At 46.2% G+C, this 13841-nt stretch overlaps 1 protein-coding gene across 2 annotated transcripts in view; it reads right to left on the bottom strand.

Moving 5' to 3' along the window:
* ARHGEF12 (Rho guanine nucleotide exchange factor 12) overlaps positions 1-13841 on the bottom strand; it is a 69815-nt gene that overhangs the window by 14061 nt on the left and 41913 nt on the right. For both annotated transcript variants that reach the window (XM_042034005.1, XM_042034006.1), the window contains 19 exons: positions 13280-13414; positions 11863-11934; positions 11066-11158; positions 10577-10687; positions 10037-10135; positions 9348-9390; positions 9125-9230; positions 8365-8502; positions 7836-7868; positions 6885-6999; positions 6088-6193; positions 5663-5875; positions 5127-5256; positions 4771-4806; positions 4020-4174; positions 3317-3463; positions 2513-2598; positions 1563-1688; positions 564-678 (listed from right to left, as the gene is read on the bottom strand). In XM_042034005.1, coding sequence (XP_041889939.1) covers positions 564-678; positions 1563-1688; positions 2513-2598; positions 3317-3463; positions 4020-4174; positions 4771-4806; positions 5127-5256; positions 5663-5875; positions 6088-6193; positions 6885-6999; positions 7836-7868; positions 8365-8502; positions 9125-9230; positions 9348-9390; positions 10037-10135; positions 10577-10687; positions 11066-11158; positions 11863-11934; positions 13280-13414 — 2059 coding nt within the window. The remainder of the gene's footprint in view (positions 1-563; positions 679-1562; positions 1689-2512; positions 2599-3316; positions 3464-4019; positions 4175-4770; positions 4807-5126; positions 5257-5662; positions 5876-6087; positions 6194-6884; positions 7000-7835; positions 7869-8364; positions 8503-9124; positions 9231-9347; positions 9391-10036; positions 10136-10576; positions 10688-11065; positions 11159-11862; positions 11935-13279; positions 13415-13841) is intronic.

Below are 13841 nucleotides of genomic sequence, written 5' to 3'. Positions count from 1 at the left end.
TAAAAGTACAGGCCCAGGTGCACCCATCAATTCTCACTAGCACCAGCAGCCACACTGAGAATTCAGTTAACAGGAACATAAACCAGTACATCAAAGATAATGGAGTATCACATGCTTTCCTAATTAGGATTAGAGGGAACTTGTAGCTGCAGTCTATTTTTATGAGTAATGAAATTACACTGCAGAAGGTATCAGATAGTAAAGCTGGAGAGGTATTTTGTGCTATTATTTATCACATTTTTACCTGCTGTGCTGGAAGTATCTTTCAGTGTAACACATCCTAATTAAATCCCACCCTCTGCAAGAGCACAAGGACGTTCTGTGCTGCTTTACAGGTTTGACAGATTCACTTATTTCACACTGAATTTCCTTTTTATTTTACTAAGGAGGAAGAAACACTGGATTTGCCTTTTTATTAGTATTTTTTTACACCTCCTGTGCAGAAGGCAGCAGTGAAGTCGCAATGAAAACAGAAACAGACACAAAACTGAAGTGTTAGTCAACACATTTACCAAGAAAACCTACTAGAGGTGGGTGCCCAAACCCCAGTGGAAAGGCTTTACCTGTGTATTTAGCAATGTTATCCAGCAGAAGGGGGTATTTAGTCAACCTCTGCATCTCCGTGGGGATGATATCCTTCAGCTGCAGCCGCCGGCACAGGGGATTGCTCTCAGCATCCTAAATTTCAACAGCACAATATCTGCATTTGTCATTTTTATTAAGGCCATAATTACCTGAATGCACAACATCTATTCATCACTTAAACATCTATTACTTCACTTTCCAGTAATTAAATACAAGACAAGAGATGCCAAGATCTATCACCCAGACAACACATCCCCTCTCCATCTGCAATTACCCGCAGGAAAAGCTCATCACAAAGGCAGTGCCTTCCTTCCCTCATTACTCCCCATGGGCATGGGCCCATCCCCAATCAATCTCAGTCAGCAGCAGCCAGGAACACATCAGTTTGGGCTTTCACACCGCAGCAAAACACGGGACATTCGTCAAGGTAATCTCCCCTTGTACCAGCAGAGCTCCTCCCAGCCGGTGCTAATGGAGATAATGTTCTCTTGCAAACGCCACATGGACCCAAACCCCGCTCCTGGCAGGCAGAGCAGGCATGCATCATCTGTCTCCTGCCCCTGGCACGCAGCAAAGGGCACTCTGAGCACTCTGCCCCACACAACTTGGCATCCTTGACCTCGAGGGAGGTGGCATCTCCTGCCTGGGACACTGTGTGCTGCCTTGCATTCCATCAGGACACTCTGTGCTCCCCAAGCCGAAGGCTCCTCCCTCCAGGAACCATGAGGAGAGATAAATACAGTGCTGGAAATGATCCCGAGCTGAAGGCAACGTTAGGCATGATGTCATTAATTAATGCCATTAATTATCAGAACTTTGCCAGGAGGATTCATTGGGCTCTGCTGGCTCCCAGGCACACCCTGGGGCAACTCAAAGCCTGGTGGAGAACTCAAAGCCCTGTGGAGAAAACTCAAATCCCAGTGGAAAAAACTCAAAGAGCCTGGTGGAGAAAAGTCAGAGCCCTGTGGGAAACTCACCTGCACGAAGGTCTGGAAGCGTGAGTCCTTCTTCTGGCGGGACTTGATGACCTCGAGAGCGAAGGGCTGGTTGCTGCAAAAGGTGGCAGTGGCAAGTTTCAGCTTCTCCTCTGCTGCTCCACTAAACTGTGCCAGAAAGCCAAAAAAGCCAAGTTTAGACAGGCTGGAGTTCAGCACATGCCACCCTCGGCAGGCAGAGCCACATGGGACCGGGCTCACCAGGGAAGAAATGAATTATTGACAAAAATGAGGAGTAATTTCTGCCATGGTTTATGGCTTTGTCTTCCCAGAGGAGCCCTTTACACCTCAAACGCCACAGTTCTCCTCAATCCAGCCCTCCCACATTAAAGAATCCCAGATTGGTTTGGGTTGGAAGGGATTTTAAAGCTCATCCAGTCCCACTCCATCATGGGCAGGGACACCTTCCACTATTCCAGGCTGCTCCAACCTGTCCTTGAACACTTCCAGGGCTGGGGCGGCCAAATCTTTCCATAAAGATCTCAAAAGTGAAGCCCGTACCAGCACTATAAACCCTGAATTTATCAATTCTAAGATTAGAAATCAGTATTTTTAACCATCTTTTAACTGCACCGCAGCCAACACCAGGCTCACATTTCAGTGTTACTGAAACAAATTGTGCCACTCCGTTTCTCAAAATCCCACTCTCACCTTTATGTCTCCAAAAGTGCCTTTCTATTCTACCCACACATCCCAAGGAAATTATTCCTGTGCCTTAAATGACTCTTATCTCCAGTCAGAAGAAAATCCTCGGAGTTTTTCCTGCTTTCCCTTCCACCCTCATCCTCCAGCTCTGTTTTGGCTCCACAGAAATGACAACTCCCAGCCTTTCAGTTCCCATTAGCTGGGAATTACCTTCTCCAGCCTCTGGCTCTGTTGGTCATTCTAGGAAATATTCTTTTCAAATATAGGAAATATTAAAAGAATTTTACCCAGGAGAGCAAATCTTCCCCGATTTGGCCAATGACAGAAGTTTCGTTCCTTTTCCGGACAGCTTTCATCTGATCGTTCAGTGCAACTTAAAAATAAGGAAGAGAAAGTAAATTTTAATTAATAGTGGTCAAATTGCTGGCTTGATTTTCAGCATTTAACATAAAAGCTATTCTAGGAGAAGATTAGATTTGAAATTATTTTAATTAGCTAATAAACAATATCCTGCAACTTAATAAATCTAGAATATCTAATGAAGTGTCACATATCTCCTTTGCTCTTCTGTCTCACCTGTCTTCAAGTGACCCCTAAGAACCATTCCCAACTTATCTTTTCTGAGGCTCAATATCACTTTTGTACAAACAGGGATAATGTGGAACACAACTGCAGCCATAAACCCACACAACTGATTATCCAGTGGCTGGAATTCCTACTGTGAGCAGTCCTTTCCCTAAACAATGAGGAAGGGCCACTCTTCAGAAACAAAAAGGCATCAATCTCTATAAATCTGTTTTCATGGTCTCTTCAAGAACAGTTGTACCATCTCAAATGCTGGCCCATAAGCAAGCATGATCAACACAGATAAGGAAAAGGAGCACTGGACACGATTCCTTATCAAAATATCTTTGCAAATCAGAATTGGAACAAGTGTGAGCAAAAGCAGGCCCAGGGTACTGTCCTTAAGAATTTCTGCTTTATCTCAAGCATTGGGCGCTTGAAGCAAAGGGATCCTCGTGTTCCAGGGTCCCTTTGCTTCAATTTTGCAGCCACTGGAACCCAGAATTCCAGAGTCCAGCTGCTCCTACCATGCAGCCCAAGGATATCCTCCAGGTTGGAGAAGATTTTCCGCTTGTCACTGGAGCTGAGGATGCCCTCCCTGGTGACCCTCTGGTAGAAGACGTTGTGCAGGACCTTCAGCGTGCGTACGTGGGCTCGCTCCGTGTAGAACAGCTCTGGGGAGACAGGAGAGCAGGATTGCAGCTGTGGAGCCAGGAAGGAGTTTAGAGCAAGTCCCCCCAGCAGCACTTCCCTCCCTGGCCCATATTCCAGGCTCTGCTGTAATTCCTTGTTTGAATTGTTTGTAAAATTCCATCGTTTACCCCAAACCGACAGTGAGCTCTGAGCAGCTCACAAACCCACACAGAGGCTTCTGCAGGACCTGCAACTAAAATCTTCTGAAGTTTGGGAGTAGCATTTCCATCACCTGTGTTCCAAAAAAGCCAAGCTTTTCCTGCTTTCTTTTACAGAACATATTAAAAATTGGCCTTTCAGTGCCTTCATAGGTTTAATAACCAGGGACTGGATCAATCTCACCTCAGGTTATTTCCCAGTAACAAGCACAACTTTCACACCTAAGAACTCTTCAAATCAAAAGTTCTACAATTCTCCAGCCCCTACTTTAAACAAATCAGGGCAGGAAGACCTAATTGTAAATTTTAAGAACTTCAAAGCTCCAGGGGAAGATTTCAACTTTGAGCTTGGCCAGGTAGGAAAGAGCCTCCATCTCACCATTTATCACTTCTTGACGCTTGATTTCGTAGGGTTTGAGCCCCATCAGCACCTCCCTGCTCACAAGCTGCTGCCAGTTGGGAGGATCCATATCCATGTCGAAGTCATAGAGCTCATCCTCACTCTGCACATCTGCAAAGCCAACACTGTCCATCCTGACGGGAGGAGGAAAAATGTGAGATAATTCCCATTTCAGGCAGAAGCTGAGTACATAACTCAGCACCATGAGTACACTGTCCCTGCCAGCTGGAGGCTGTTTGATGCCTGAACCTCTGGGCACGTTCCCTAATTTTGCCCTTTACAGACTGGCTGCCTGTTCTGACAGTGTTTTCATCACCTTCCATCAAGGTGACAGATCCATGACAGATCAAATCATTTGCAGTCAAATATCAAGTCAGTGAAAAGGGCAGGTTACAGTTTCTTGCCTCTGTCTATCTGCCAACAGCAACAGACAGGTTTAAAAGGAAAATAGGGCTATCTCTACTTCCTAACCTAACTCCCATCCATTCACGTCAGTGGATACAGCAATCATTCCACTTCACTCACAGATCAAAGGGGTTTTTTTGCATATGACTCACCCCACCTGCCCTATAAATGGCTGCCAGTGTCTGATTTCATGTGTTCTTAAAGAAAAAAGATCATGCAGACAACTGTGCTGGCTCAGAACAATGAGCACTGCTGCATTCTGCTTCATAACCTCTTGAAATCCAAACAAATTCAGCGAAGTTCAAACATTTCTAAGCATACTCACTTGCGGAAAGGCTTTGGTGTTCCCATGTCAACCATCCTGCAAGGAAGGAAAGAAACCATTAGGGAAGCTTGTGCCTGAATTTCTCCCTGCTCACACACTCAGCATGACTTCACAACGGTGGTCTGAGCTCCAAACCAGAGTATTTTGTCCCCTCTCCTGAGAGTTTTCTATCACAGCCCAAAGTTCCCTAATTCTCCCAACAACATTTAACACAAGTGGCATCACTGCAATTTTATGTACTAAATTTCAACAGCCACAGTCACACTGACACAGGAGTCGGACTACAATGATCTTTTCCAAGCCATTCCAAGACTTCCTGACTCTCTCTCTCGGCTCCCTCAAGCACTCCGAGTTACCTCTCTGATTCTCCCTCCTCCTCCTGCAGGTTTTCCAAAGGGGACGGGAACTCAAAGGTGTTGTTGGGTGTGCGGGGAGTGCCATCCATGGAGTCACCGGCAGGTGGGGCTTCCCCAGGCTGCTTCAAACCTGCGTGCCAAATAAACGGGAAGGTGAGGAACCAAACTGGAGGACATTAGAGAATTCCCAGCCTCTCCAGAGCCTCTTGATTCCAGCTTCGTTTCAGCTCAGAGCTGGAGGAACCCAATGCCCAGGCTGGGAAGAAGAGCCTCAGTAACAAAAGCTTCCAGGTGACACAGGCTGGCACCTGAGGTGGGGTTTTTCCTGTTGGATGATCCAATGCCACAGGGGCAGAACCCACTAACAACCATTTCTGCTCACGGTAAGACTCCCTAATTGAGGAAAGCTGACCAAGGTGAGGAAGAGCAGCTCTCATGACATCAAAGCATTTCCTCATTTGCCCAGCTTTGTTGCATGGGTGCTCTGCACATCCTGTTCCCAGCACAACCTTTAATCATTCTGCATTCCACCCTACCTGTGTCACTGTCCTTGCTGCCCTCCGGAGAGGCAAAGGGCCCCACTGCCAGCGGGGACATGGGGTTGGCAGGGGGGTAGGCAGCATCGGTGCCATCGCTGGAGGAGCCACTCTGGCGCAGCTTGCTGGCCTCTGGGGGCTCTGGGCTCACAGAAGAGGCTGTGGGCGAGTGCTTGGGGTGCCTGGGCTTCTGCATCTCCATGGCCCTGCCAACTGAACGAAAAGGATCATCACACTGCTGAAACGACCTCTGCCTGCTCCCAGCGGTGAGAGAAGCAGCATTTCAGGACCAAAACTGGTTTGTGCATCTTTAAAACCGTATTTTAAGAACAGTAATTTTACTGGGTCTTCCTGGCATGAATTTTTAAAGGCAGCAGGGACTCTCTGTGGCTGCCAGGGCACGTGAGTTTCCTGGGCTGACATACTTGCACTGCTGTCGTGTCGGCTCGGTCTCCTTGGGGGGCCCAGAATGTTGGGGAAGCCTCTCCTCTTTCCTTTCTCCTCTCCTTCTTTCTCCTTCTTGATGCTTTGCTGCAGGGAAAGAAAAGCAAACTCATCACTCACTGCTTCAAATCCAGATGTTTACTGAGGTTTTAATTAAATTCTTTAAAGCTGCAGAAGAGAGAGGACACAAACCTACCAAAGGGTTTCACACTGTTTCACCTCCTCACAGTTAGTGCAGAACTGCTTGAAACTCTCTTAATATTTCAAAGGAAGCTGAAATGCTGATGGAAATAAGTAGCTACTGTGACCAGATACACCCCCATGCTGTGGGAGACAAGGGATCACACCCACAGAGATGAAGTTTTGGTGGAAAATTTCATTATGCAACAGGAAAAGTGGGGGTGGCAGGGAGAAGAGCTCTCCTGCATCGCAAACCAGGAGGGTATGAGCAAGTTTCTCCAGAAGAAAACTGAAGTAAACAAGGCAACAGCTTTCATGAGACCCTCATGTGGTTCAAGCTTGTGCTCTATGAAACATTCCCCACCCCAAGTTAAAAAAACAAGGTGAATTCAGGGGCAAAGGAAATAATTCTATTTATTTCTAATTCACGTGTCTGCCAAACGGATGCAGAACCCAATCTCAGCTCTTAGGTTTGCTGTGCAGCTCAGTAGTCCCAGAACCTCTTGAAACAGTGGAAAACCACAGCCATTTTTAACTTTTTCCTGCTAAATTGGGGTTTGAATTGCACACAAATCCTCTGTGGCCACGCCAGCAGTACCTTGATCTTCGGCAGGAAACCAATCCGGCCACGCTTCTGCTCCAGGTTCCGAGGCTCTTTGACTTTGACTCCCAGGTGTTTCATGTAGGTGAGGATCACATACTGCATTGTGGAGCTGCCAAATGCATAAAAAACAGTGAGGTTAAAGAGAAGTATGTTGGGAAAATACATTTAGTCAGTAAAGTTAAGTGCCAAGGTTCTATTGCAAAGTTAATTTTTAAATTGAAGTCAGTTACGAAATGAACCGAAATAAACTCTCACAGATAATGGGAAGGCTCAGCCAACATCAGAATTTATCCTTTTGTAAATTAAGGAGTAAGTAAAGATGGAATTTATGGGTGGGGAGACCCTGGCATAGGCTGTCCCATCCCTGGAAGTGTCCAAGGCCAGGCTGGACGGGGCTTGGAGCAACCTGGGATAGTGGAAGGTGCCCTGCCATGGCAAGGGGTGGAATTAAATCATCTTTAAGATCCTTTCCAACCCAAATCATTCCATGATAAAAGGCACAGAAGCCTAGGAGGTGAAAACACAATTTTGAGAATTACACAGAAGGTCCTAAAATTCTACACTGAAACCACATTTGATGTCCCATTCTAGTTCTGAGTTACAGTAAAAATAAGCAGCAGTAAAAGGTTACTGCACAGAGTGGAGGAAAAGCTGCTCAGATAAAAACTGAGCAGGACAAGGCAGAAACAGAAAATAAATGTTGGAGCAGACTGAAGCCAACACAAAACAAAAATAAACACGAACTCTCAGTGACAGCAATTTTTAAAATGTGAAACACAGACAACAAACATCAGCAAAGGAGAGGCTGATGCTCTGAATTCCAGTGATTTATGCCAGGGGATTTAGGAGGTGAGTGTTGGAGGTACAGCCAGGAGAGGGCTGTCGTGTTCTATCAGCACAGCACACCAGCACTGGCACAGCCCAAGCTCCCCCAGCTTCCATTACCTCTTGTCTTCTTCCAGAGGCTGAGATGACATCCTAAAAACAAGAAAGCGTTTTAAAATGAAACTCAAAACCCAATTACCACTCGGTTCCATCCACCCAGAGCACCAGCAGTTGTGTTCCACAAGTGTCCTTTAGAACGTTCAGCAGTCCCAGCAGGGGAAAAAAATAAAATCAAAAATCAAAACTGAAGGTTCAGCTGCGGAAGTTGGATTCAGCCCACACGAAACGACAAAATGGGCTGCGAAGCTGGGGTTTCTACAGGAGAAGGGCTCTGATCTAATAATGCACAAGCTGACAATGGCAGCACTCCCTGCACTATTGAACAGCAGCCTCCTGGACAAAACAGACTTCACTTCCCTCCTGGCTTAGTCCTGGCTGTCATTATCCCAACAAACACTCAGGGGCAGAAATACAAACACAGGGATGCCAAATTCCACCCCCCAATTCCTTTATCCTGCTCTTCCCAGGTCTGAGGCAGCACCTTTATTATTCCTTTTTTCCCCCCACCATTCTCTTTGCTGTCACTCACAGGACTTCCTCGATCTTGGCAATGATCTGCTCTGCACAGCTCCTCTCCTTCTCCACGGCGTTGCGGTCCCGCAGCCGCTCCGCGTCCAGCCTGGTCAGCTCCCCCTCGGCCAGGGTCAGCCCCATGCTGCGTTTCTGCCTGGAAAAGGGCACAGGAAGCATCCCTTGGAGCTGGGTATTGCCCTGGGATAGGGAGCAGCAGCCTTGTGGCACTCAGGGTGTCCCACAGGTTTCATTACGAAAATGGGGAAGTCACAGAAGGGCTTTCGGGATGTTTAGAGCATCTGCGTGAATGGAGAGATTTTTTAGGGATGAAGTAGTTCATTGTTGAGCTTGGCACAGAGCTCTTAGGACTCCACATGGAAAAGCAAATTAATTATCAAATTCTACTCCATGCCCGTGACAACTCTGTAAAGGGGATTATTGCCTGCCCAAAGGGGAGACGGAAGGAAAACAGGGAAAGGAAAAAAAAAATATAAGCTGATTATGAACACAATCAGTAAGAGAGATTTATATAACACCTAAGAAAACATACTCTGACATTTCCTCACACAACTGCAAGGAATGAAGAATCCAAGCTCTAGGACAGCAATTAATGACTTGATTTAAAGATTGGTCACAGGTGACCTGGAGGTCCTTTCCTGGTACATTCCTATCCAACCCAAGAGGAATTATTGTGTCCCTCAGGTTTCCCTGTGCTGGACATGCTGACTGAAATCAAACTTGAATTAAAAGGAAACTCCACAGAGAGCTGTTGGTACCTGAAATCCTCCAGGTTCCTCTGAACCTCTGGGCAGACTTTGTCCTGCATGGTTTGGATGAACTGGCGGTGGAGCTCCTCAGGGAGCAGTTCTGGCCTTCTCCTGTCTGTGAGGCACAAAATTCACCAATTATTCCTCTCACAACAGTCCCCACCTTCAATAAAGCCGTTTCCCTGAATTAACCCACCCTTTGCCTTTCACTCCCACAAACACAGCACCCTACCTAATTCCAAGGAGATTTCATCTGGAACTGGGACTTTCAGGTTCTGCAAAAGGAAAGAAAGGCTGGGAGAACCAACAGAGCAAAGAGCACTCAATGAAACACACAGATCACACACTGAATTCCCTCAAAAGCCAAAATCCTCCAATCTGAGCACCTGCTGGTTTGAAAAGGGGAGACTCCCGTGAATAGATTGTAATTCACAGGGATTATTTCATCTGAACATGTGGTCTATAAACCTCTGCTACAGTTTCTGGGAGTTTAATTCATGACAGCAAAGAATTTTCTCAGCTTTCCAACAGACTGATAAAATTTCCCAATCCTTGGAACAGCCACATCAATATCCACAGCAATTATTAACTAAAAAGCAATGCAGAAGAGCCAGAACTTGCTTACCTGCCACTAAATTATTTCTGCTATCAACAACAAATCCCCTGGGATTTATTTTGTTACCAGGCATCTGAGGCCATTCATTTTCCTGGTAACATTTCAACAAAAATACTTCAAACTTTTATTACGTTGTTAAATTTTATGAAGTTATTTCTTAAATATTATTCCAATTGTTATTTTTAAAACGATCTATTTTGGAGGGCTTTAACCCCCTTAGTTTTTCGCAGTTCAGGTTGAGTGGAGAAAGGTCAAAGTCAACTTGCTGGACGTGTGTGAAAATGAGGAAAACAAGTGGAACCTACTGCAGCTCTGTCCAGGAAAAACTGGTAAAACTCCAGGAAAACACGCCGGGTCTCTTTGGAGTTGGTCTGTTTGTACAGGTCTGTGTAAAGGTAGCACAGCTGTGGGGAACAGGAGGGCAAGAAATTAGGTGAAAACCATGAAAACTCCAAGCTTTCTTTCCAATAGTTCAAGGAATTCAGCAGTGCTGGGTTGAAACCTTTCCTGGCTCCTCAGGGAGGTGCCCTGGCAATGGTGGGAGAGGGAAGGGGCTGGAAAAGAGGCACAGAGAGGTCAGCCCTTCCCTGTAGACAATTCCACACCTGAAGGTGGAATGAGAGGCTTTCAAGAGATAAGTAATTATTTGTAAGCAGCCAAATGTAGAAGAGACAATTCTTTTTGTGCTTCTCCATTTATCTGAGGAGATAAATGTGGATTTATCACCCTCAGGCCTGCACAGGGTCTGCACTTCCCTCCTTGCCAAGTCATGGCACTGAGAGCTACACAAGATCTGGTGAAGATTCCCAAATGTGAGCCAGGGAAACAATTCCAGAGCTTCTCACCAGGGCTGCAGGATCAAACTGGGACACCACGTGGTGCAGGAGAACAGCCAGGTGAGCTGGGCGGGATTTCAGGAGCTCGATGTTCTGGAAGCAGCTGCACTGCCCATTGATCTGCAGGGATACACAAGAATTACATCTGAATTATTGAGGAACAAGAGAAAGGACAGCTAAAATAGTTCAGAGTAAGTATGCCAAAGCCCACACTGCCATGACAATAATTCAGGATTTAACAGAGACTGAAGAAAATTAAATAAGGCTAATTAATTTCTAGAAAGCTTGAAGTTAGGAGAAGGACGAGGAATAACACAGACTCAAAGATGGATCTAAACTCCCCAAATGTTTTTATTTGGCAGGATCAGCAATAAGAGGAATCCCACTCCCTAATTCTTATTTCACCATACAAGAAGTGCTCAGCACAAACAAGGCAGTTTAGGAACAGGGGCACAGAATTCTGGTTGGTGGGGAGAAAAGGCTGGAAGTCATTCCCACCTGCTCCTGCTCCGTGTCAAAATCATCATCCTCTGCTCCAATGATCTGAGTGCCCACTCGGGACAAGGGGCTTCCAACACTGGACTGGGAGTCCTGGGAAAGAGAAGGCAGGAAAGCACAATGCTGTGATTGTCCTTCCCAGGAAAACTTCGAGATATTCTCATCATTTTAATCTTTCAAGAACGCCACGGAAACCCACACGCCCCCACTCAACCTTGGTTCCCTTTCCCAAAAGCTTCTCCCAGGATCCAAACACTCCCAAACACCAGATCAGGTGGTTCAAGAGCAGCTGCATCACCTGCAGCCAGGAGCACACCAAGCACGTGGCACGTGGCAAATGCCATCTCCGCACAGATGGGGAAATGTGGCTCTGGGAGGACAAGCAGAGGAGGGGAACGAGAATTCAGGAATCATCCCAAGGATGATGATGTGTTCAGACAGGTCTGCACTTCCTGCTGCGTTCCACTTGCAGCCCTGCTGGGAATGCCAGCCTCCAAATGGCCGAATATCCTAAAAAAAGGCTGGACTCAAGGAATAAAACACGTGCAACTGCTCTGCTTATTCCAGGCCCAGCTGTTTTACTGCTGATTAGGTATTTCTTGCCTCTAAATGGTCTTGCTCTTAAGCTCCATAAACATTTACTCAGCTAATTAACTTTCCCTGCACCACTTTAATTGCATTTTATCTTCTAAAGCAAAGTTCAGGCATGCTCCATTTAGAAAGTGGGGGAAAGCAGCAAGATTTTAATGGGTCCATTAGAGGAGATGTTGTTGTGACACTTGATGTTCTGTACTCACAGTATCTTGAAGCTCAGCCTTTTCTGGGCTCTCATCTGGATAAATCCTCTCCTTCAGGCCACTGCGAGGACTCTGGGAAAGAGGGAAGTTCAGTTCTGGTAAGCACCAGCAAGTCCAGGAAAGGGAGAACTGCACAGTGCAGTTTGTCAGCCACAACAGCCAAAAAACTTCTCCTTTCTCACAGGAAAAGGAGGTGTGAAACACCAGACTAAAATCTGTGTCCTACATGCACAGTTAACAAACAAAAAAAACCCCAAAACACAACTGAATGCAGAAGTGCTGCTCAGAAATCTGGTGACAGTGAGCAACAGCTGAGCTGTAAAATCCCCAGCCCTCGGCTTTCTCCTTGCTCTCTCCACCTTCTCTCACAGCTCAGCTCTCTCCTCCAATCTCCCAGCAATCTTCTTGCTCAGGAAGCCCAGAAGAGCCTTATTTGCAAAAACCACGTGCTGCTGGCTCATCTTCAGTGTGGCCAAAGGTTTTTCCAGCCAGGCTACTGCTCAGGCTGTTGCTTTCCAGCCTGGCTTTTTCCCAGCTGGAGAACTCTTTCCACTTCCAAATGTTTCTTTCACCCCTGATCCTTAAGTTTCTCAGAGCTGGATTGAAAATGGAATGTTTGGTGTGCCAATCACCTGCACTGATCAAATACCATCCCCAAAACAGACAGGATGATGATTATTAGGAGGATAATGATGAATTTTGTTGTGCATCTATTATAGACAAACACTGAGCGGGAGCTGGTCAGATTGGGAGTTGGAATGTTTCAAAACGGAGTCGTGGATGCTCCCATCTGACCCCCCTCCCTTTCATTTCCAACTGCTGGGACAAATTTAGCTCCCACATCCTTAAGTCAATCCACAAACTTAGGCCAAATCCAAGCAGAGAGTCTCAATTCCCCTGCACTAATCAGACAGTGACTTAATTAAGGATTAGGCACCAAGGGAGAGCGCAGGAGCACTAACTGATTGATAACTAATGAGTGAAGTCACTTAAGAGCCTTTGCTGGTGCCAAGAGTTGAAGCTCATTCGGCAGAAGGAAGCTCTTTCCCACTTTCCTGGCAAGCTGCCCACTGCCTGGATCTGAGTCCCAGTGTGCAGTTGGAATATTCCCTTCAAAGATGCTCTAATAGACAAATGAGTTTTGAGAAGGATGCTGGCATCCATCTTTCTTTGTTTGGTTACAGGGATTAATGCCAGGACAATCTAACCCTGGATAAAGCCCCAAAATCTATTTCTCTCCCAGTCTCTAATCCCAGTCCAACATACCAGGTTTTCAGAGGGAAAAGGTTTTGCTGGGCACTGAGGAGCCTGTTCCAGTACTGCACAGTGTTACCCAGGCCAACAAACACAGAATCTGCCAAGGAAACCCAAATGCAAGAGGGAGGGAAGCAAAGCCTCGGGGCTGTCCCAGACTCACATCAGCAATGTCACTGTTGGGTCTGGAGGGGCTGTCACCACTGAAATCCAGTTTGCTGCCACTGTCCCCACTCTCTGCCTCCCCCTCACTGATCTGCAGCGACTCCGACCCAGACCTGGAGGACAAGACTCCATCCTGGAAAGATCAAAGTGAGTTGGGAGACAGCAGAATATTTCAAGAGACCATCCTTAAACAGCAACTCCTTCAAAAGCCAGTTAGCTCACATTACTCATAAAACCTTCTTAATTTATCTAGAAAAGGCTGCAGTGCTTTTCTAGAAGAAAACAACAAAACCCACACCAAGTTTTCAGCACTTTTAACACATGGAAAAGGGAAAAATGACACGGCCCACGTTTATTTTTTTTCAAAAGCGAAAGCAAAATTGTTTAAAGCCTCCAAGAATGACTTCATGCGTGTATTTTAAGTTGCACTGACAGATAATAAACACATCATTGTTTGCACTTGTTCTTAAAAGCAGGTTTTTCACAGCTGAGCTGAGAGCCCACTGTAAAATCTACTCCACATCCTGACATTACAGTGCCTGACAGCCAACTTCAAATGT

This window comes from Corvus kubaryi, unplaced genomic scaffold (assembly GCF_017639235.1).
Source record: "Corvus kubaryi isolate FWS band 111438036 unplaced genomic scaffold, C.kubaryi_AGA036_p1.0 37367, whole genome shotgun sequence".
Taxonomy (NCBI): Eukaryota; Metazoa; Chordata; class Aves; order Passeriformes; family Corvidae; genus Corvus; species Corvus kubaryi.
This window is presented reverse-complemented; position numbering and strand designations above follow the sequence as displayed.